General features: G+C 37.2%; 1 protein-coding gene across 3 annotated transcripts in view; it reads right to left on the bottom strand.

Moving 5' to 3' along the window:
* VWA2 (von Willebrand factor A domain containing 2) overlaps positions 1–23952 on the bottom strand; it is a 51515-nt gene that overhangs the window by 21342 nt on the left and 6221 nt on the right. For 2 of the 3 annotated variants that reach the window (XM_074295676.1, XM_074295677.1), the window contains 4 exons: positions 17438–17499; positions 14411–14485; positions 11696–11829; positions 6447–6556 (listed from right to left, as the gene is read on the bottom strand). In XM_074295676.1, the coding sequence (XP_074151777.1) occupies positions 6447–6556; positions 11696–11829; positions 14411–14485; positions 17438–17499 (381 nt within the window). The remainder of the gene's footprint in view (positions 1–6446; positions 6557–11695; positions 11830–14410; positions 14486–17437; positions 17500–23952) is intronic. The other variant, XM_074295678.1, reaches the window with a different exon arrangement.

Here is a 23952-nt window from a genome sequence, read left to right as displayed (position 1 = left end):
TATTTAATGTTTAATGACTATTTTAAAAATTTAATCATTTTAGATGGAAATTCCTCTCAAGTGAATCTTCCCTGACTTATTGAACAGAATATATTGAAGATATTTAACTTTCCCATAATGACATTATTATCACTTCTCAAAATGTATAATAATTTAGTCCTCTGAAGGGAAGTATTGCCTTACTAGTGCCTTTTTTTTTTTTTTTTTTTTTTTTTTTTTAGCATTTCTTCCTCCCTCATGATTGTCAGCTATCACTTCTACTATAAAATTGTACTTGTCCCTGATATCTCAATCTCCCCCCACCCCCTGAAACTGCCCATCTGCCCAGCCCCCTGGTTTGGTACTTCTAATCTGTTCTGGGCTAGGAAACCATATAAACAAATTTGTTAAGAACAGAATTAAAAAGGCTTTTACTGAAGTTTTCAGAAGCAAATACTTGTGTTCAGTATAGATTTTATGTCAGCTGTTCCAGTAGCTTACAAGCCTTTTCTGCCTGAGCTACTGAGCTCAGGGCTGTATTCTAACTATCCATGACCAGGAGTCTGAATCCATTCTTCCCCTGGACACCCCAGGTTTATAAGGGAAATGCTTTGTAGCTATTGTTTTTATCTTGCCATCTTAGTAAAGGCTCTTTCTAAAAGATAATTATGTTTCCTAGCTGATTATTAACAGAAAGCAGATCAACAGAATGCAGACTTACAGGGTTTGATACTCTGGAAGTCACAGATACGCTTTTGAGAACCCAACATACAAAGACATATGCAAGTTGGGGAGCAAGCCAGAGGGGACACGGCACATTTAGAGCAAGAATATCAATATGTTTTTAATTTCTTTTAGAAGTATGTCAGAATGGAACTAAGATTTCAATTTGGAGAGTCAGCCATTAAATAGTACACATTCTTATAACTGAATAATTAAAAAAAAAAAAAAAAACTTCCCTTCCTCCTTTCTGCTACTCATTTACTACTGCTTTAGAAATGGAAATGTATTTTTGCCTCTTTCCTAGGTTATGAAGATCAGAAAATGCTCCATCCAGTAGCTAATGCACTAATGATGAGCCATTTTATTCTTAGCAAAACTGGCCCTCAGATAAGAGATACAATCATGTGCAAGGACTGTATTCAAAGTGTTTATGTTTTGGTACAAACAAGGAGGCATTGGTATAGACTTGGAAAATAATGCTGTCTTTCTGGAATTGGGAAATGGGATGACTATGGAAGGAAATAAGGTATGGTGCAGAAGTATAGGGCTTAGACTTGAGAGGCCTGGATTTGAATCTCTAGCAACATGAAGTAATTTAACCTCTCTGAACATTTGTTTCCTCAACTACAGAATGGACATAATATTTGCCTTCTCTAATTATAGGGTTATGGGGAAAGAAATGGCTTGCAAACCTTAAGGCACCATAAAAATGAGTCATTGTTTTCTATTTATTTGCCATAAGATACCACTCAGAGGATATGATTCTTGTCATAAACTGCATAGTCTAAGCATTCTATAAAGCCATCTTTGACTATATAACTGACATCAAAAGTAATCTAAACCATTATGGTCTCTATGATGGCAACTGTTCTCAACAAGCTTCATGTAGTTGGAAAGAGAATTCTTATCCACTCTGGATTCTTGAATGCCAATCTGTTCTCTAATTTAACACTTACTCTTCAGCTTTCTTCTCATTTAAACCTCAAGGGAATCATAGACCTGAGAGCTAAAAGAAAAGAAAAGCTACTATGGCAAATGATGGGACAGAAAGAGGACTGCTTCCCTCTTCTAGTAAAATTATGAAGAGGGGAAGGAGCTATGTGGCAAGGTAGTCTCCAGCCAGATGAAAGCTTTGGGGACTGGCCCAAAACCAGAGAAGCAAAGCATTCACCATGGGAACCAAATTTTTTTTTTACTAATTACAACTTGCTGGACTTCCAGCTGACTCATCACACCCTAGCGCCCAGCTGGCTGGATACCCGCCCCTGATTCTCTGTCTGTGGAGCCCTGCTCTCTTTCTGGCAAAAGCTTCAAGCCTCCTGGACTCACCCCAGAACACTGATCTCCCATCAATGACAATAGTAAACAATGAGGGGCTTGTTCCTAGCTCCTCATAGACAATCAAGGCTTAAAGGATGCATGAGGCAATATAGGGCAGTGGTGTCTAATTCATACAGAAACAGAGATCACTAAACCATACTTAAGGATCCCTGTGTAGTTAGTCAACCACATAAGTATGCATATATAGATGGATGGATGGATGGATGGATATGAGTATTATGTCTATATAGATATCATTAATACTTCAAATCCTTAAAATTATACAGAAAATGCATTTTCATATAGTTCAGGCAGCATTCAGAAGTGTTGTGGATCCCATGCAGCCTATGGAACATGCATCTGACAGAGGGGATAGAGTGGATTTGAATAATGTCTCAGACAATTACTGTATAACCTTCAGAAGTCATTTAATCACTCTCAAATGCATTTTTTTCCCTCTGAAAAATAGGTATAATAATAACAGCAGCACCTAATTCAAAGCTTGTTATGAGGATCAAATGAGATACCATATTTAAAGTACTCCCCAATCTTTAGAATGTGATATAAAGGTTAGTTTTTTTGTATTTTAGTTTTTGTATTTTGGGTTATTAAACTGGGTGTACAGTCATTTCTAATCATTTTGCTCTAGTTTGGATGGTCTTTGCATGGCGTAGCAGTAATAACAAGTGATAAGTACATATTGCTTTAAAGTTTCCAAGAAGCTCAATATTTGTGATCTCATCTGAGCCTCATTACAAGGTAGTTGATATGAGCATTATTGCTTCCATTTTACAGATTAGGTGACTGAGACTCAGAGAGGTTCAATGATTTTCTCATGGTAACACAGCAAAGAGTTGAATCTACTCCAAGTTCATCACTTTGTTATGCTATTTTTATGTTGTTCCCCACCAATCAAAGTGAACTAAGTTTTGGCAAGCACTGTCCAGTTCAGGCTCTGCTTAGTTTGTGATGGGGTTTCTGACTTTATAATCTTTATAATCATTCAGGCTGGAGGCCCTGGGGGAAGGGTGGTGGGGATGGATGGGAAAGAAGCTGTGTAGAGACAGGGACAAATACTTGGAAGAATTTATTTTCTTTCTAAGGGACCCAATTACTTAAAATTAAAGAGACACTTTGGTTGTTGGTTTTGTAGAATCTGATTGTAGTGTGCTCTTTTTTTAAACTATTATTACATTACCCACTTAGGATGGGGATTTTTAACCTGAAAGTCTGCAAAAGTTAATATATTTATATATATAGGTAAGTATTGGTTTCCTATTCTACAAATTTTATTTAATGCCCTAAATACCTTGTTCTGAGGGGGGTTCTACTAGACTGACAAAGGGGTCCCCGGCATCAAAAAGAACTCCTGCTCTAGGATGACACCCTTTCAAAGGATAATCCTCTAGGTTTTAGGAGAGAGGATTCCTCTTCTCAAGACCGGAACAGAGGCACTTGCAGGAGGTTCTCAGAACAGTCACAGCACAGTGGCCAGCAGAGTGACAGACTGGGCACTGAGATAAGCTTAATCCAAATCCACCTCCACCATTTACTCGCTTTGTGCAGCCGGCCAATCCATACTAAAACAGTGCTTGTAATCCCCCATAGGGCTGGTCTGAGCCTCATAGGAACCAATTTAAAACAAAGCTTCTGCAAACTTTGAAGAACCATGTACACTTTAGCTATTATTATTGGTTTATTTGTAACTATGGAAGACGTAAAGTTACATATTGGATTCCTACAGAGAAATACTGTAGCTTTTGGAGACTATCTTCAAGGTACAAATGCTGAAGAGGCTCTTCCTTGGCCTTGAATGGAGATAACTAAGATCACCATTTAAAAGACCATTTTACATCAACGGAATTCACATTGCCAAGATTACCTCTAGAACCCCAGATTTCTTTTTCTCTGGGAGAAAGATTAACTAGAATTTTCTGCTTTCCTCTATGCACTCCCTCCAAATTACTTGATTAGTTTAACATTCAAACCTTTCATCTCTAAGAGAGATAAATAACCAGTGCAGAGATTATTCTTTTGTCCTGATTCATAGTATTTCATCATGGTGAGAAACTTCAGACTTTTGGCCCAACCTCATTTTCAGTGTCCCCCAGGACCCTAAAATAAGTGGTCAAAAATAAGTCACCATTGCCTTTAATGCAGACTATGCAAAATGAGATGGTGACCACTTAGAGACTGTTCTAGACCCACCTTTTGCCTCTGATAGTCTTTTATATATCTGTTAAATATCACTGCTCTTTACAAAAAAAGGGTCCCCATCACCACTGGTGGCTTTGCATGAGCAAAATCTTAATATTTTTATTTTTTAAAATGTTTTAAACGCTGCCACCTTTAGCTGAAAGGCAGCATGGGGCAGTGTGGACAGCTAGTTATGCAGTAGTTAGAGTACCAGCCCTGGAGTCAGAGGTTGCCGTTCAGTCATGTTCAACACTCCACCGTTTCTTTTGGGGTTTTCATGGCTTGGAATACTGGAATGGAAGGGAAGGTCCATTCCCTTCTCCAATTCATGAGGAAACTTGAAGCATACAGAATTAAATGACTTGTCCAGGATCACAACTAATGTGTTTGAGGTTAGATTTAAACTCAGGAAGAAGACTCTTAACTCCAGGCTGGGCACACTAGGCACTCGGCAGTCAGGAGGATCTGAGCTCAAAGCCAGCTCAGACAGGCACTAACCGTGTGATCCATCACTTAACCCTGTTTGCCTCAGGTTCCTCACCTGTAAAATGATCTGGAGAAAGAAAAGGAAAACCACTGAAGTATTTCCGCCAAGAAAACCCCAAACAGAGTCAAGAAAAGTTGAACACAACTAAAATGACTCAACAACATGAGGACAGTGTCAGTTCTGCTGGCTGCCTCCAAAATTTCTGAGTTGGGAAATGTTTAACAAAACAAATTTAAAAAGAACGAGGATACTGTTATTTGTAGTTTTCTAAGTGAGTATGTGGCTAGGCAGGGATCTATTTCTATTTGAGTTTAATACCAATGGTATTATAGAGGAAGCTGGCTTCATAGTCTAAAAGAGCTGAGTTCAAATTCTAGTCTTGATGATGTAATCTTCCATTGCCCCAGGCAACTCTGTCAGACAATAAATCACAAAAGAGGCATTAATCAGCATTGGTAGAGGGAGTATCCTTTTCAGAAGCTCCCTCTGTGAAAAGACTCTAAAAAAATACTCTCAAAACAAAAAACTTTAGTTATTTTTTTAAAAGCCATTAAGAGGATAATCTCAATTCTTTTACTTTTTTCATCTTTGAAAGAAATTTTTTGGTCTTTTAACATTTTTTCTAGATTTTTGTTTTTCCTAAGGCAATTAGGGTTACTACTTGCCCAGGGTCATACAGCAAGGAAGTAGGGACTGAGGTCACATTCGAACTCAGATCCTCCTGACTTCAGGGCTGGTGCTCTATCTACTACACAATCTAGCTGCCCCCTTTTAACATTTTTTTCATAGTTTTGTAATTTACTTATAAAAAAATACATTTAAATGCATTCTGAGTAACCTTACATGAGTAACTCCCACCACCATCACTAAAATTATAAAAAGTCTTTCATTTTCTTATAGTTACAGCAAAAATTTTTTGAGTTTTTTTAGTTTGTGATATTTTTTACATATACAATTTTAAATTTTTAATTAATTTTTTAATTATGTGAATTTTTATTTCTTAATTAATATTTTTAGATATAAATTATTTTATTTTTTTAATATGTGAATTTTAAAAATTTTCTTAATATTTTGTTTTCCTCCAGTTACATGTAAAACAATTTTTGACATTTGTTTTTAAAACTTTTAATCTCAAATTTTTTCAACTGGGATTGCCTGATAGTGGAAAGAGCCCTGTTCTGGGAATTAGAACTGGCCTCTTGTCTCAGCTCTGAAATCAAGTGCCTATATGACTCCGGACAAGTCCCTCCACCTTTTTTGGAGGCTAGGCTAGATTATTTCTAAAGCACCTCCCCACTCTACAGATCTTTGATTCTTGGTGAGTTCTTATCAGCCATAAATTTAATCTAATAAGAATCATAATGAGGGAAGGGAGGACATTCTACACAATCATATAGGATGGTTTGTTTTATCATATCCTGGGGTTTATTCCAACTCTAAATTTTAGTGATTCTGTGACACAAGAGAGACTTGATCAAAGGCTTTACTAAAATCTGGGCACCACATAACTACATATGATATGTGAATGTGCATTTTTATGTATTTATATGTATATATGTATACATATACACATATGTATATATGGGTATGTAATGGTACTTTCTACCTATTCTTAGTCTCCAAAGTTATAACTTTGTAAGGCATATGCCAGAATAGGATGAAGAAAGGGCAGATTCCTCCAAGAGGAGCCATCTTAGAAGTTGTCAACATCAAAGACCTGGAGTTATTGAATCATACTTACTTGAAAACTATTTTCTTTATTTTTTCTTTTACTTCCTCTCGAGTATAAAATGAGTCCAGGGGGAATTCCAGCTGAGGAATTGAGCTAAATTGTAATACACCCACTCTGACCTGAAAGGAAAACACTGAACTTGAATTGATGAAAAGTTTAGTTTCTACCTTGTCCCAAAAAACAACCACCAAATTAATCCCAAAGGTTTCTTGTTTTTTAACACATGCCCCCAAAAGGAGGTACAGCATCGAGGAGAAAGTGAATGGAAAAAGTTGTATTTGTAGTGGGTTTTCACCAATGGACTTTTCCCCAAATCCCTTTTCTATGTATTTAATCTCTGTCCTCCAAAGAACGGGCAGATATTCCTTTATGCTATTTAGTAGGTTGTGAAGATGGAGCTATTTTCAATAAATAATCACCCACTTATTATCACTCCTTCTTTGAGAGAAAGCTACACTGTTGCCTTCCATGGAACATCTCTGAAGTAGGATAACATGAACAATTCCCAAGTCCATAGTTCTCAGTCTGAGAACCAATTAAATTAGCCTAAATGAAACAAAGACATGGCAGGACATAGGGACTAATTTGAAAAATGTCAAAGTGTCTGTGGCACAGGGACCCCCAAATACTTTATCAACTTCAGGAGGAAGAAAGACATTTTAGGCCAAGTACAGAACAGTATGTACTGAGCCATAGGAGAGCAATTCTGAGTTAAACCACTCAGTGGTCCTGGAAACAGAAAAAATATTTTGCATAAGGTGGTCCAAGGTATCCCCTTCTATGACTCAAGTATATTCAATAGTCCTTTGTTATCCATAATCTCAGAAAAATCAATATTCCCAGACAATAGTCTTGTTGCCTTTCCCTTCAACAGTCCCCAACTGATACTAAAATTTGAAATATGAAAAATTACTCACAAATAAACAATCACACTTTCCATTTCCCATTTAGTTCATCTGCTCCAGTATCTAATACCAGAACTTTTTAGACAGGTAATCAAAATATTTCACTGAACCAATCACACTGTGCTACTCTGGATCAGCTCAGCAAATCTGCTTTACTTTCTTGATGAAGTGAGTTCAGGGAAGTAAATGTCAGGGATTTTGAATAATAAATAATTTTGAAAAAAAGGGGGAAGGAGAGAGATAGGGATAGAGGGAGGGAGAGAGAAAGAAGATAGGGAAGGAAGGAAAGAGAGAAAGGGAAGGGAGAGGAGAGAGAGAGGGAGAAAGAGAGGAAGGAAGGGGAAAAAAGAAAAAGAAAGAGGAGGGAGGGTGAGAGGAAACAGAGATAGAAAGAAAGGGAGAGAGAGACAGAGAAAAGAAGGGAGGAGAGAGAGAAAAAGGGAGAGAGAGAGAAGGGGAAGAAAAGAGGGAGGGAGAGAGAAAAGGAGAGAAGGAAAGAGGGAAGAAGAGAGAGAGCAAAGAGAGACAGACAGACAGAGACACATACAGAAAGGGGGGGAGGGAGAAAGGGAGAGCTAAGAGAGACAGAGAGAAAACAGACAGACACAAAGACACACACAGAGAGGGGGGGAAGGAGAAAGAGAGAGGGTGGGAGGAAGGAAGACAGGAAGAGAGGGAGATAGAGGGAGAGAAGGAAAGAAGAAGAGAGAAGGGGTAGGGAAGGAGGAAAGAAAAGATGGAGGGGAGAGAGAGGGAGAGAGGGAGAGAGGGAGAGAGGGAGAGAGGGAGAGAGAGAGAGAGAGAGAGAGAGAGAGAGAGAGAGAGAGAGAGAGAGAGAGAGAGAGAGAGAGAGAGAGAGAGAGAGAGAGAGAGAGAGAGAGAGAAGGGAGAGAGAGAGAAGGGAAGGAAAGAAGGAGGGAGACAGAGGAGAGAAAGACAGAGCCAGAGAAGAAAGAAAGAGGGAAAGAGAAGGGGGGGGGAAGAAAAAGAGGAAGAAAGAGTAGCCCTGGAAGACAGCAATTAGTTCAAAACTCAAGGCCCAGGAAGAAGCTGCCTGGATCATGTTGGGGCAGGAGATGAGATGCTTTGAGACAAACAGCTATTCTTGTTTACAAGGCTTAAGCAGGAAGGAGGAGCTTTCAATAAGTGGAGGACAGCTGAAGTCAGTATTTCAAAATTTAAGCATTAACTTAATTGATGGTTAAAACAAAAACAGTTATCATCCCCCACCTCAGTTCACTGTGTGTGAAAGAGTAAGGCCAGCTTAGCTTCTTAGACCATGGTGTAATTATATTATATAAAGGAAGTTAACTTCTCTGCTTTTAAATGCCAAGAGGAAGAAGACTTCAAATACCTTAAAACCACTCCCTATAAGATAGCAATATAAAAATGTTTTAATATCTGTTTATTTAAAAGTTTCTTCCTTAAAAGCAAAATAAGTTAGAAATCATCAGCTCATCCTAGGAGGTAATAATAAAGAGACAAAGATCTGTAAAATGTGTGAGTGACAAAGCTAAATCTTGAAGTATAAATAGTACTGGGAGGAAAAGGATGGAAAGGATAAATCTATTAGGTAGCTCTTAGAATCCAAAGCATTCCCCTTCAACCGAACATTTACAACTGTATAGAAAAAAAAAAAAAAGAAAAAAGAAACCTTTAAAAAAAAAAATCACCTCACAAATAGAACACCAGAGGACCCGAGTTCAAATCTGAATTTTAGATACTTGACACATATTAGCTGTGTGACCTTGGGCAAGTTACTTAACCCTAACTGCTTTGGGAGAAAAGTCATCTCATCCTAATTCATGCAAGGATTACTTTTACAACATACCTGACCAGTAGTTTTTCAGTCTTTGTTTGAATGCTCATTATTGTGGGAAAGCTCTATTTGTTACAAAGATGTTTATAGGGAGCAGTGGATAGAAAAATAGATACAAGCACTGGCCCTGGAGTCAGGAGGATCCGTGCTCAATTCCTCTCTCAGACACATAACACTCCCTAGCTGTGTGACCTTGGATAATCCCAATTGGCTCACCCCCCCCCAAAAAAAAAAGTTTATATTAAATCGAATTCTGACTCTTGGGGGCCAATGCTGCCCTATGGAGTAACATGTCTCCTTTTATCTGATCATATTTCACATAACTGAAGATAGTTATTTTATCCATCCCCAAGTCTTTTCAAGTTCCCACAATATCTTGATCACTCTTTTCTGGACACCTCCTGGTTTCACATCATCTCTCTTAAAATGTGGAACTTAAAACAGAGATACTCCAAATATCATTTAGCACTTTCCAACTCAAATACTGACTTTCTTTCACTGATGACATAGGGAATAAGGCTTGAAAATTTTTCATCCATGTTTGCCTGACTGACTAGCTCTAAAGTTTATGGGACCGGAAAGTTTCTGAGGACATCTGAGGACAATTGTTTACAAATGCAGAAGTTCTCACCCTGGCATTACTCCAGTCCAAGAGATGGATGAACCATGTTGTAAAGAAATGTCATGTCATGTATCACTGCCTTTCTACAAAATGAGGAGGACACACAAACTGAAATCTGTGATCCATAGCCATGATGTGATTTATAAGAGCAATTTCTAGCCAAATGATGTGATCGATGTTGGGGTTCAGTCATGTGAGGTTCTCATTGGCCATTTTCTTTGGCAAAAGGTAGGTTTATTTAGGGGAAGAAAATACAGGCAAAATGAAGAGATCCACTAGACATCAAGAAAGATAAATATGAAATAGAGTTGGGAGAGCACAAAGCAAGAAAAGGGGCTTTAACAATAATAGAAAAGACAAGTTCCCTGGTGGAACTCACAATTTACCAGAAGAAAGGGAATGAGGTGGGAGTATGCCCTTAACCAACAGGGTAGAGGAGTTTAGCACCCTAGAAGAGTTACTTCGATCTAAAAAGAAGCCATGAGCCGTGCTGGGGGCAGGGACTGAAAGGAAAGATACCACATAGCATGGGGGAGGAGGGAGGTAAAAGATACTACTAGACTGAGTTCGAGACTGGGTTATAACACCAGAAGGGATTCAGCAAAAATAGTGTAAGGCATGGACAGATTTGTAGGGGACATGGAGTTTGATATGGATTTTTGACTGGATGATCTCCATAGAGGGTGGGATTATAAAATTAAAATGATCCCCAACAGTGCCCTTCCTTCTTGCCTCAGGGAGTAACATTTCAATCTTTGCCAACCCCACCCAGTTACTCAGGACTTTATCAGCCAACTTCTTTTTTCTACTGCATTACAGCCAATGAAAAGGTCTACAACATTCTCATTGTCTCTCCAATGGAGACTTTGACTAAGAGTAAGAAGACCTGCACTCAATAATCAATGAGCTAGTGAATTGCACAATTCACTGTGGGGGGGTAGGGGGGTCTCCCACCTTTCAACTCTACAATTTCCATGACTTAACTGAGATCTGCCTGTTAAAGAACTAAATATGTAGAATGAGACACATTTTTAGACAAGGACAATAAAGGAATTTGTTTTGCTGACTATGCTTATTTGGTTGAGTTTTTTTTTTTTTTTTCTTTTTTAGGGGGAGGGGCACTAGAAGAAAAAGGAGAAAATGAATGATTATTAATTAGGAAAAAAGAGTTGTTTTTGTTTTGTTTTGTTTTGTTTTAAGTGGTTTGGCATGGTGATATGAGCAAAAGTTCTCAATCTATATCCAACATACCTGTTCACTTCCAGGGCTGGTCCTAGGTCCATCTCAGCCAATATACAGGTACTACTATATTGGTAAAGGTATTAAACTCTATGCTAGATCAAAGTCTCCAATATAAGATGATCATTTCCTTTAATGATATTCCAAAACAGGAAAAGATTTGCCTTAATTAAAAGCTTATTGGTTTGTCTGAGATTAACCTAGGAATGTCATCTTAGAATCCTGCTTTTTAGCTTACGTGACATGTATTATTCTTGATCTCTAATTCAAGAAAATTATGGCTTGTCCAATGGAATTGTGAATTTTTAGAAATGAGATCCAAGGGAATCACACATTGCTCACAAAGAGGGACTTCCCGTGTACAAAGATATTAGTTTCACCAAGTTTGGAAAGCAGAGAGTGTCTATAAATTTAGAAAAGGCTGGTTTCATTTTGTCATCATTCATATAAGATTTTTAGGATTAATGTTGTCCTCTGAAAGAGAACCACTGATATTGGGGGAGTAAGGCCATGACATGAAAGTGAATTGGATTTAAGTGAAGGAGAGCTGTGCAAGGTTACCAGCCTCACTTTCCCCTCTGAAGCCACCTGCGTCCAGTGACGAAGATATAGAACAGGATAATTAGACACAGACTTAGATGCAGTGAAAGCTTTAGGTTTAATGGATACTCACTTTATCTGGATCGATGGTCAAGGTATCACACAATTTAATGGCAAAGTACTTAGACCTTTCAAAGCTTCCTTTCCCAATGCTGTGGGAACCATCCAAGGCAAACAGGACATCCAAAGCAGCAGAACACTGCATCACTAGGAAAGAAAAGATTCTAGAGGTCAATTCAGATCCACTGTAGACCAAATCAACACACAGGATTCCCTCCAGAAAATACCAATTAATACTGTGAAAATATCATCTTAGCAAAATTTATCCCAGCAAACAGTATAGGGAACTGGGGCTACAGTTTGTGACCATTTGAGGAACCATACTTTGTACTATACTGACAGAACAGAGAACCTCTAAAAATCCAAAGAAGTCAGAATGGTTCTCAATCAAAGGAATCTTGCACTTAAGGAGTCAGAAAACCTAATTGCAAATGCTGGCTCTGCCTTGTTACCTGGACATGACAATTAAGCCTCTTTCCTCATCTCTCTTACCTGGAGGTAATAATTGTATTCAAACTTCACAGGATTGGAGAAAAACACTGTAAACTTTTAAATACTATATAAATAGGAACTGTAATTATTCCCAGGAATATGGAAATGAAGATTACCCAGAAGAGAGCAGCAATGATAGCCTGGCTACCGAAATAAAAACACTGTAATATGGCTGAGGATCATGAGCAAAGAGTAATGTCTATAAGTCTTGGTCAGTGTGATAACTTAGCAATATAAAGAGACAAACAGAGACAAGGTTTGTTGATTGTTGAACAAGGTCATGTAAATAAAATCTATATAGAGATAGGGATTCAACCCACGATTTCTCCACTGTAGGGGACTCTTAGGTAAAGAACTGCTCTCTAATAATAGACTGGTACCTTCTCTGAATTTTCTAGAGCAATTTAGAGATTGATTAAGCAATCTGTCCAGTTCACAAAGCCTCTAATATGTTAGAGGTAGAATGTGAACCCAGGACTTGTTGGCTTTGAGGCTAGTTCTCTGCCACACTAAGAAGTCCAAAGATCAGGCATTTTCTTGACCCTTCTTCTGAGTACTAGGGCCCATCTTTGATACTGCAGACAGAAATAGACATCCTTCCTCTCTTAAAACAGTTCCTGTTTTAGATTTGTCAGCTGATGCCTAAATGTCATTTCCCCATTGCTCTTGTCCTATCATTTCCATGCTGTCAATCTAGGGTGCCTCCAATTAAACTACAGTGATGTCCACCAAATGGACCAGAAAAAAGCTCATCACTTTCAGCATCAAGTAATTGCGCTAATTCTTCTGAAGAAGATCCCATTAAATACCAGGCAAACTAGAATAAGAAGGCTGTGAAAACATGGCTGATTTCTTTCTTTTATGTGATTATCTCTTTATGGGGTTGCTTAAGTCTATTTCCCTCATCCTAAATATGCTGCCATTGGGCAAATACTTGGCTCTCTAATATCTTGCATTGCCCATAGATCTGTTAGTTAATTCCTTGTCAGGGATAATATTTCACTTACTTTTCCCAAAGAGGAAAGATGATTTCATTTTCCCTAATACAAAAGACATAGAGCTAGCTCATGTAGAGGTTACCTAGTTCAGATATTTGATTACAATAGACCGCCCGAGTTCCAAACTTAATTAACTCAGGACGTAGTTCCAAACTTAATTAACTCAGGACGTAGTGTCACCCGGGTTTGGGTGAACTTGTCTGTGGAATAGGGAAATAGATTTAAGAGCAGCAGCAAACTGGGAGAAAAAAAAATCAGAAGTCAGTTTTGATAAACAATGAAACTAAGAACATACATTTATTACCAAAACCACATCTCAGGATCAAAAAATGAATAAAAAGCCATCAAATTATAAAATAAAAATCTTTCATTGAATAGATAGAATACTGGAATTTTAGTTGTTTTATTTTATAAGTTGATTGTTTTTTATTTCAATCATAGGATTATAAATCCTCCAGGGCTAGAAGCAATGGTCTAATCTCTAATCTCAGAGGCCATCTAATACAAGACCCTCATTTTACAGAGGAATAAAATAAGGTTTAGTGAGATTAGGTAACCTGACCAGGGTCACACAAATGGTAAGTACCAGAGGCAGAATGTGATGCCATAACCTTTGACTCCAAAGTCAGTATTTTTGGCATGGTATCACAACTGGATTTGTGTCTTCTTTTCCACCACTGGATGTTTTGGGAAACATGGGAAATTTTTGGGAAAATAATTTTCTTGGACAATGTGCAAAAATCTTTTAGAGAAACAAGACTATTCAGTGATCAACTAATTGTATTCCATTAATGAAAACATTCACTTTTCTAGACCTCCGTTTTCCTATTTGTAGGAAGGGAGGTTAAGTTTTGGAACAAATGATCTCCAGAGTAACTTCCAACTCTACTTATGGTTCTACTTTTCAGAAGGTGACTCATAAGCTAAGGATGCATCTATTTCTCTTTGTCAATCTCCTTTACCTACCTGGCCACTCTACCTGGTGTTTGTTCTGTTTACTTAAAATTGTCTCCTCATCCCCAGATTACCTAATTCTAGAACTTGTGCAAGAAACTACTATAAAACTACTAAACTAAACTACTAAAACTAAAAAGGATGGTAGGTCACCAAATGCTTCTGATAATGGTGATGATAATAACTTATCTGGAATAGGAATGTCATCTCAGCAGGCAAGAAGTTCCTGGGAAATAAAATGTGTGCTTGGAAATATCTTTTCTGTTTAAAATAGAAACACTTACATTGACTGGCAGCTGAAATCTTCACAATAGTCTCCTGGTTTACATAGAGTTCCTGGAAAGTGAAAGATGGTAGCACTATGGGAACAAATGAATAGAAAGCCCATTATACTAGCTTGCTTTTAAAGGCAAGGGAACATTTCTGTTTTATACAGAATTTACGTTTACCAAATATCAAGGGAGAGACAGTAAGCAGAAAGCTCTGGGAGCTTTTATGGGATTTCTCTCTTGCCCAGTTATTGGCATAATATTGCCAATAAGAAGAGAGACAACATGGATAGAGAACAAATCTTGGAATCAGGAAGACCAGGATTACAAGCCTGCCTCTGATACATAGTAGCTATGAACCCAACAACAAGTCATGTAAACTCTCCAAACCCACAGATAACATCTCAGGACAGTTAAGTCAAATTTCTGAATGACATCAGTGGAAGCCATCTCCATATCAAAAGGTTCCCAACTTGAAGGAAATCATGAGTTTGGACTTAATACAACTATAATGTAATAATAATTTTTATACATGCACATATATACACATACACATGAAGTATATTAATGCATATATAAAACATACATATAATATATCTAATATAAATATAAAGTACTAATAAAATTAATATTGTTTGTTTATAAAGCACTTTACATACATTGTCTAATTTAATTCTCATCTTACCCTGTGAGGTAAGTGATACTATCATTATTCTTATTTTATAGTAATGAAATAGACATTCAGACAAAGTGACTTATCTTGAATCACAAAGCTAATTAGAGGCTGTGGCAGGATTTGATTTCAAGTATTTTGGACTCCAAGTTCAACACTCTAGTCACTGCATAAAGGTAAAGTCCTAGAATCCCTGCTTGTGTCCCAGCTCCGTAGACTTTCACTATTTATTATGTAAATATTTAAATAATTTAAAAATACAATTTTCTTTCATTTTGCTCTTAGAATTTCACACAAGTCAGGACTGAAAAATAATTTGTCAGCTTCTGCAGGGCAGTGAGAAACCTCTGCTAAAAAAAGCCTATCCTTAAGTGTGTGATCACCTATCTTTCTGCCTTCCCTCCCCAATGTAAACTTTGGCTGGATTGGGACAGGAGGAGTTTGCCAAGGAGCCAAAGACTTTCAGGGAAGTTCTAGGAAATAATAAGAAAGGAGAAATTCATATGAAGAAAGTGTATTTTTCATTTGGATGGTATGTTACAAGTAACTTTCCTTCTTCAAATATTATTTGTCTAAAGCAAAAAATAGCACAAGAACTACCTTATCCATGTTAAATGTTAAATGACACCTTTATAAAATGCAATGGTATGAACATATAATGCACATGCAAGTGCCTTTATAAATAGGATGAGTAAATTTAAAGTTACTCATCCTATTAATGGAGATTCTGAGAGGAATCATACAATCAGAAGAAGGAACCACAGTAGCAAAATAAACTTCCAGGATGAGATTGCTTAATATGTGTTTGTTGAATGAAGAAATCACATTATTTCTGCTACATTGATGAAGGAAAGCAGCTAAGACATTCCCAAGATATTGCAACACTAACAAAAAGAGTGTTCCTTTCAAAAAGTTTAATTATTACTTGGGGCCTGTGGCTGGAGTAAAGCCAAATCATGTTTCTGAGAAACAGATCTCTGATGAGAACTGAAGAGGTGCTTGGCTGTAAGAGATTCTAAACCTTTCATCACCTAAAGCTAATTCTCTATTTATGGGCATCTACATGTACCCTGAAAATGTAGCATGGTGCCAGTGTGGAGGTTTAGGCTCCTATATCATTTACCCACAGCATCTTTGCTGAGCTAGCCTGATGAAATGAAAGCAGATTCCCTGGGAAACAGGCAAATGATGACTGTATTCCCTGCTGATGACTCTAAATGAATGGCAAACTTTATTAGACTCTTCTAAAATCAGTCTACTGAACAAGATGCACTGGGAAAAAGTAAACAAGGGGGATCACATCTGCTACAAAAGCAAATCATAAAGCATTGGCTGTGGGAGTCAAAAGGTACAAGTTGTACCACTGACTGTTCCCTTAACTGGTTCTGTGACTAGGAAAAAGTCTCCTAACCCTGGGGGGACTCAATTTCCTTGGCTATAAAATTAGAAGGCTGGAGAATCCTTAGCTCAGAGGCATTGGCTGAACTAGAGTAAGAACAAAGGATTTTACTCCATCCACATCCCCCCTACCAAAAAATAAGAAAAAAGTAGAAAATTATTTTTCAAACTGAGACTTTGGAAATCCATCTTCTTCAAAAAAGTCTTTTCTGATACCCCTTAATCCTATCTCCTTCCCTCTGAGATTATCTAATTTATCTTGCATGGATCTAATTTGCATATAATTGTTTATATGGTGTTTCCCTCATTATATTGCAAACTCCTCAAAGGTAGGAGCCAGATTTTGCCTTTGTCTACCACAGCCTGGAAAAAAACAAACAAACAAAAAAACCTAATAAATGCTCCTTAGTTTAATTTAGAAATCATCTGGTTTAATCTTGCATTTGGCAGTGAAAACATGGCTAACCAAATTAGTCAGACACCAGGCCAAAGTTACACAGCTTGTGGAGGCAAGACTCAAGTCCAGGTCTTCCTACTCCCTACTCGGTATTCTTTCCACTACACATTTTCTCACATCAGCTTTTCCTATAATCTGGCTGCTTGTTAGGTGGTTAGACAAATTGCTTAGTTAAGAGATTTGGATATGGATCAAAAATTAGTCTTGGGTAGTTAGCCCAATTCCACAGCACCTCTGGTTTCTGTGAGGTGTGTTCCAGGCTTTAGGGAAGAGCTTGGAGGTTTTGGTGGCTTTTAGCCTGCTTGGATTCTGTCTAATCTAATTGTACACAGCAAATGAGAACTTACTCAGTGAAAGAACTTAGAACCAATTGCCACATTTGAACTCAGGTTCTCCTAATTTCAAGGCTGGTGTTTTTACAATTTTTGCCACTTGATGGATGTCATCTAGCTTATAACTTGGTGATTAAAAAAAAAATAATATGAAGACTGAGACAAAGACTACATAAACATACCTTGGCCAAACAGGAAAATACAGATAGCTTCCAGGAACAGTATCAGGTTCATGGTGTTCAAACTGAATGGTAAGGGGAAAAACAACCACTATTAAATAATTTGTAAAATTCCAGTAAATACCCTGCAAAGATATAGCTTTATTTTTTTCTAAGCAAAACCACTTCACAAGTAGGCTATATTCAATCAATAAAGATTTATTAAGCTCTCTGTGATAAGTACCATTTTAGGCATTAAAATACAAAAGCAAAAGTGAAATACTCCCTGCCTTCCAAGAGCTATAGCCAAATACACACACACACACACACACACACACACACACACACACACACACACACACACACACACACACAAATAAGTTGGAGATAATTTTAGAGAGAAGGCACTGGAATTAAAGGAGATCCGGAAAGGCAGTTAGCATGCAATCACCTATCTTTGAGAACAAACAAAAACAATGTGTAATATAGATATTTGTTAAACTTAAAAGACCACCCCAAAATTTGATATATGCATTTTACAAAGTTTGACAAAATGTCAAACTTAAAGAAAAAACTCTGTGCTCCTAAGACCATCAATATAAAACAGAGGCACCAAAATTATCTCTCTTGTGCCTTGTACCTATCTTGTGCTGACTCATTCAAAGACCTTCCCCTCTGCTCACTCTCACATTTCTAATTGATCCAAATTATAGTCAATACAGCTTGATCATTGTTAGCTCAAAGATTCTCCACTTGAGTTGCCCTAAATGCTAGCTTTTATGTTATTCCACATACTCTCATCATCTCTGCATGTGTGGACACACACGAATCAACCCAAACCATAATGCTCAGGGATGAAGTGGATTCAGCAAGTTTAGGGACTACACAATAGCTTGAGGTGGAAAGCCGCATAACTCTAATCCTGGCAAATATGTTCCAAATGTCAAATGTTCCCCATCAGAATTGTTTGCTTTCAAATACTTAAAAGGCTCTGACATTCAAAACAGACTCATAAGTCATGTCTATAGCGGTATTAAAATAAGGGCTGTTGTCAGACATATTTCTTTTGTCTAGTTCCTCCAATTGGAACAAATGATTCCAGGGGAGGGAGAAAGAAAATTTCCAGAAGTTGTGAGTTGCATGAAATTCGAGTTGCCCTTCAAAGGGGACAAACAATGATGGACAGGCTTTCATGAGATTTGAGCAAATTGTCCCTCCTCTTATTTGTCATCACTCCCAACCTTAGGGGGCAAGATGATGAAAGGAATGAAAGGGGAAAAAGAGAAAAGACAAGGCATGAAAAGAAAGAATAAACATTGTCAGATCATATGGGTTAATAGAGCTTTCAGCAGTTAGAGCTTAAGATCCAAGCTTCAACCTCATGCTCCAATAAACCACTTGGGAATAATTTCTTAATCTCCTGCAACCAGGAAGTATAAAGAGAAATAAGTCTGCCCACAGAAAAAACCACAAAATTAGGAGTCAGAAGATCTAGAGAGTTCTAATCAGGCCTGTCACTAAAAAGTTGTATAGAGATATAAAAAAAAATAATAAAAAATTCTGATGGACAGAGCTCTTTTCAACAATGAGATGATTCAGGCCAGTTCCAATGGTCTTGTGATGGAGAAAGCCACCTATACTCAGAGAGCATTATGGGAACTGAGTGTAGATCACAATATAGCATTTTCACTCTCTTTGTTGTTTGCTTTCTTTCTTTCTTTTTTTCCCCTCATTTTGTTTTCTTTCTCATTTTTTTTTCCTTTTTGATCTGATTTTTTTTTCTTGTGCAGCATGATAATTGTGGAAATATGTATAGAAGAATTGCGCATGCTTAACACATATTGGATTACTTGCCATCTAGGGAGGGGGTGAGGAATGGAAGGGAAAAAATTTGGAACAAAAGATTTTTCAAGGGTGAATGTTGAAAATTATCTATGCATATATTTTGAAAATAAAAAGCTTTAATGTAAATATACTAATTACAAGGGGAAAAAAAAAAAAGAATAAGCTTCTACTATATGGCAGGCTGTGTACTAAGCAGCGAGATAACAAAACAATGCAAAATAGTCCACATCCTCAAATAGTTAACAATCTAAAGGATGTGATAACATAAACTATTACGTAAAAACAAGATGTATACAGGATAGAATGGAAGTAACCTGAGAAGGAAGGCACTTAGTATTAAAGGGGGACAAGAAAAGTTGAGGGAAGGGTTAAGGAAAGAAACTAAGACAAGGAGGCATTCCAGGCACAGAGGATGCTCACTGAAAATGCCCAGAGTCAAGAAATGATGTTTTTTGTAAGAAAAAGTGAGATGGTAAGTCTCACTGGCTGAAATAATTCATAAAGGGGTGCAAAGTATAAGAGAATTGTAAAGGGTCAAATTATGGACTTTAAAAATCAAACCAAAGAATTTATATTTTCCCTTGAAAGTAATGAAAAGCCACCAGAGTTTATTAAATGGGAGTGGTGACATGATCAGATTAACACTTTTAGGAGGATGACTTTGGTAGCTAAGAGGAGGATGGACTTAAGTGGGGAAACTCAAAACAGAGACATCAACCAGTGAAATGAAGCAAAGAGGGCCTGCATCAGAGCAGTGGAAGTGTGAGAGAAGACTAGGGAATATAGATGGGCAAAATCAGCAAGATTTGGCAACACCCTGGAAATGGGGGCTGGGGTGGGGATGAGAGTGAAAAATCAAAGATGACATCTAAATCACTCCCTCTTAGGGGTTTCATTTATAGGCTTTAGATATAAACAGACCACTAGAGATAAGCTAGTATAATCAAACTCCTAATTTTACAGATGAGGAAGCAAGGTATTTGCTCCAGATCGCACAGATATAAAAAAGCAGAATGAGGATTTAAACCAGATGTCCCTATCTCTGAATCTCTGTTCTCGCTGCTAAACCACAAATCTACATGCACAAAAGAATTCTAGGTTAAATTATTCCTCGTGTCCCTTTCTAGTTCTAAAATTCTGCTAACCCACACTATTCTCATAAGGAAACTATCATGGATTACTCTGCCTATTTTATCATACTAAACATAATGGCGTCTCCTCTTCTGATTCTAAGATGTTTTTGAAACAAATTGAGCTTCAAGTCCTGATTGGTTTGGAGTCTGTCTTGGGATCTTCCGGCCTCAGATGACAAGAAAGGCTCAAGACTCTGCATGATCAAAGAGAAAATCTGATACCTAATATTGCAAGCCAGGTAGTCAAGAGTTCCCCAAATAGGATCAAAAGGGAAAGAAAAGAGAACAGAAATGACAGAAAAGTTAAGGCCCTGCCTGGCCCAGGCAGTTATTATATTCCCTCAGAACTTTTAATCTCAATATGCTAGAAAGACAAAATTATATTTTTTCTCATACTCTCCCTCCCCCCCAAAAAAGTTTCTTTTTATGAACTCCAGCATAACACAGCAGATGCCTGAACAAGCCCCCACTTGCCCTCTAGGAGTCGGGAAAGTATCTGGCAAAAGGTAAGATGGGCCCATTTTAGGATGGAAAAACACAGGAAAAGGATGACCATAGGCAGCCTGAACTTATAGCATTGGCTCTATATTTTTTTAATTCTTAGTGTCCATCACTTAACCCCAGCCTCAAAAAAAAAAAAAAAAATTCTTAGTGTCCAGTGGGACTAACTTGAGAAATGGATTTATTATAATTATCATCATAGCTAAAATTTATATGATACCTATTATGTTTCAGGTGATAAGTAATAACTATTATAAACTGTGCTAAGTGCTCTATAAATATAATCTCATGTGATCCTGGGAGCAACATTGGGGACATAGATATTCTTATTATACTCCCTCCACTTAATTTTCTAGACAAGGAACCTGAGGCAAGCAAAGGTTAAGACTTGCCCAGAATCAAACAGAAAATAAATGAGATGAGTTTTGAACTTGGTTTCCTAACTTTAGTCACCGTCTACCCACATAAAGGTAATTCAGAGTCTTGTGTGACTCTTTTTAAATTTTTAACAAAAAAAGTTGGTTTTGTTTTTGTTTTTTAAGCAAGACCTGGGATTTCATTGCTGTTGGGAGCAGAAAGGAACATCCTCTTTTAAAGCACATCCGTATAAGCTCTTAGAAAGTTGCCAATCTCTTCAACAATGAGATTTTTCAAACCAATTCCAATTGTTCAGTGACGAAGAGAGCCATACACCCAGAAAGAGGCCTGTGGGAACTAAGTGTGGAACACAACAGCATCTTCACACTTTCTGTTGCATTTTGTTTTCCTTCTCAGGTTTTTTTTTCTTTCTAGATCTGATTTTTTTTTTTTAATGCAGCAAGATAACTGTATAAATATGTATACATATATTGGATTTAATATATATATTAACATATTTAACATGGACTACCTGCCATCTAGGGGAAGGGATGGGGGAAGGAGGGAAAAATTTGGAACAGAAAGTTTTGCAAGGGCCAATGTTGAAAAATTACCCATGCATATGTTTTGTAAATAAAAAGCTTTAATTAAAAAGAAAGAAAGTTGCCAAGGGCACTGAAAGCAGCTTGTCCAAGGCTACAGAGAGACAGGTGATATCATGAAGAATGCCCTTCATGAAATCAGCAGAAATGATTCTTTAAAAAATATAAGAAATCTTGACTAAGATATTAGCTGTGTGCCCCTAGGCAAATCACTGAATGATTCCTTCTCAGCTTCCTCCTCTGTAAAATGAAGGGGTTGAATTTGATGGGTTCTAAGATCTCTTCCAATCCTAAATCTATGAGCCTATGTCAGAAGTGGGATTTGAACCTTGTTCTTTCTGACACTAAAGTGAGTTCTCTCTACTATAACCATGCTAACTCTATTTTATTATTTCATTGAATACAGAAAGCAAAGAATGTAACTCTTCCTTTTCTAACTACATATCTTAGTAATAATCATAGTTTACATTTAAATGGCACTTTATAGTTCATTAAATGCATTCCTCACAACGAAATCATGGGGTAACTTCCATTTATCCCCACTTTGCAGATGAGAAAACTGAAGCTTAAAGAAATTCCACATTCACAGAGCTATTAAATCTAAGAACTTGGACATGAACCAGGTATTCTGACTCTGAGGCCTGTGTCTTAAGTTCTTTATATCATGATTTAAACACTAAACATAACAAGGATTAAAGCCTGACTCTCAGTCCTCACATCCAGAGTTGCCAAATCTTTCCATTCAACCTCCACAATCTATGTGTACATATTATCTCCTCCTACAAAACATCAAGTTCTTTAGGGCAAAGATTGTTTCCATGGGGAGAGATATTTTTTGTTTTTCTAGCGCTCATCATTCTACTTGCTTAATAAAGCTTATAATTGTCGGTCTCTTTCTCTGGTTCAAACTCTTATCATTTCTTATGTAGACTATTGTAGTAGCAGCCTTTTGTTCCCAAAGTATTTTATTGATGCCTTTTGTTTTCATTTGATGTTGGTTTTCCCCTTTCCCTACCCAATGGCAGCTACCTCCCATACTTCAAACACACCTTCTCCCTATCTCCATCAATTTATTGTGGGGTACTACCTTCTCTACATATCTTCTCTTCATTTACTTACAGTTCAGAGTGGCTTTTCCTTCATATGTTCTTATAGCATTTTACATGATTCCTCCTTTGCCTTTATCACATTTTAACTTATATCATACTTACTTGGGTATCATCCCCATTAGGTTTGAAGTTTTTTTGAGGGCAGGGATCATTGTTAATTTTCTTCCTTGTACTTCCCCTTTCCCCCCTCCCCATGACTAGGTAGATAGTTAATGTTTGTCAAATTACAATAGTTGAATTAATAAAATGGGAGAGTCACTCATAAGAATTAGCATATTGAATGAAAGACTAACATTTTCCTTCAGCAGCTCCATGCCTAAGATCATGTATTATAAGTTCATTAAACTTTTAAATTCTATTATCAATACAAATAATAGGGTAAATCTGACCTAAAACAACTTGTGCAGATTCTTTTTTCTCTTTTGCAAAACAATGATTCTCTTACTACCCTTTCCTCAAACTATTTAAAACAATGATATTAGAAATCCTTTTGAAACCCAGTTCTCTCTGAGAAAAGAAAAAAGGAGATACCACAGAAAAATCTTTAAAAATGTATGAATTTGCTTTGGCTAAAAGCCAGGTTTAAATTGAAATGGGACAATAACAGCTGGAGGACGATGCCAGTTAGAAATCAGCTACCTTGCATGCAGACACTCCATTTGGCAGATTTCCACCCTGCTCTAGTTCTGCCAAAAACTCCAATACCTTAGTCACAGAACTCTAAAAGATTAACTAACACACACTGAATTTTTTAACAAGGCAGGGAAGGGTGATCTGCCTAGAAAGGGCAGGAAGCTGATCTCTATTTTCCGGCAACAATTTGCTTTTCATGATGATATGGGGTTGATTCAATTCAACAGAAATCATTACTTTTGTCACTCTAGAGGTGATAAGAGAAAAAGCACTCAGAACTAAGATGACTGGAGTCTTAATTTCAAGTCTGCCACTCTGCCACTTAATATCCACAAGACTCTGGCCAAATCATTCTATTT

This window comes from Sminthopsis crassicaudata, chromosome 2, assembly GCF_048593235.1.
Source record: "Sminthopsis crassicaudata isolate SCR6 chromosome 2, ASM4859323v1, whole genome shotgun sequence".
In the NCBI taxonomy this organism is placed as follows: Eukaryota; Metazoa; Chordata; class Mammalia; order Dasyuromorphia; family Dasyuridae; genus Sminthopsis; species Sminthopsis crassicaudata.
Note: the sequence above shows the minus strand (reverse complement) of the source record. Positions and strands in the feature narration are given on the sequence as shown.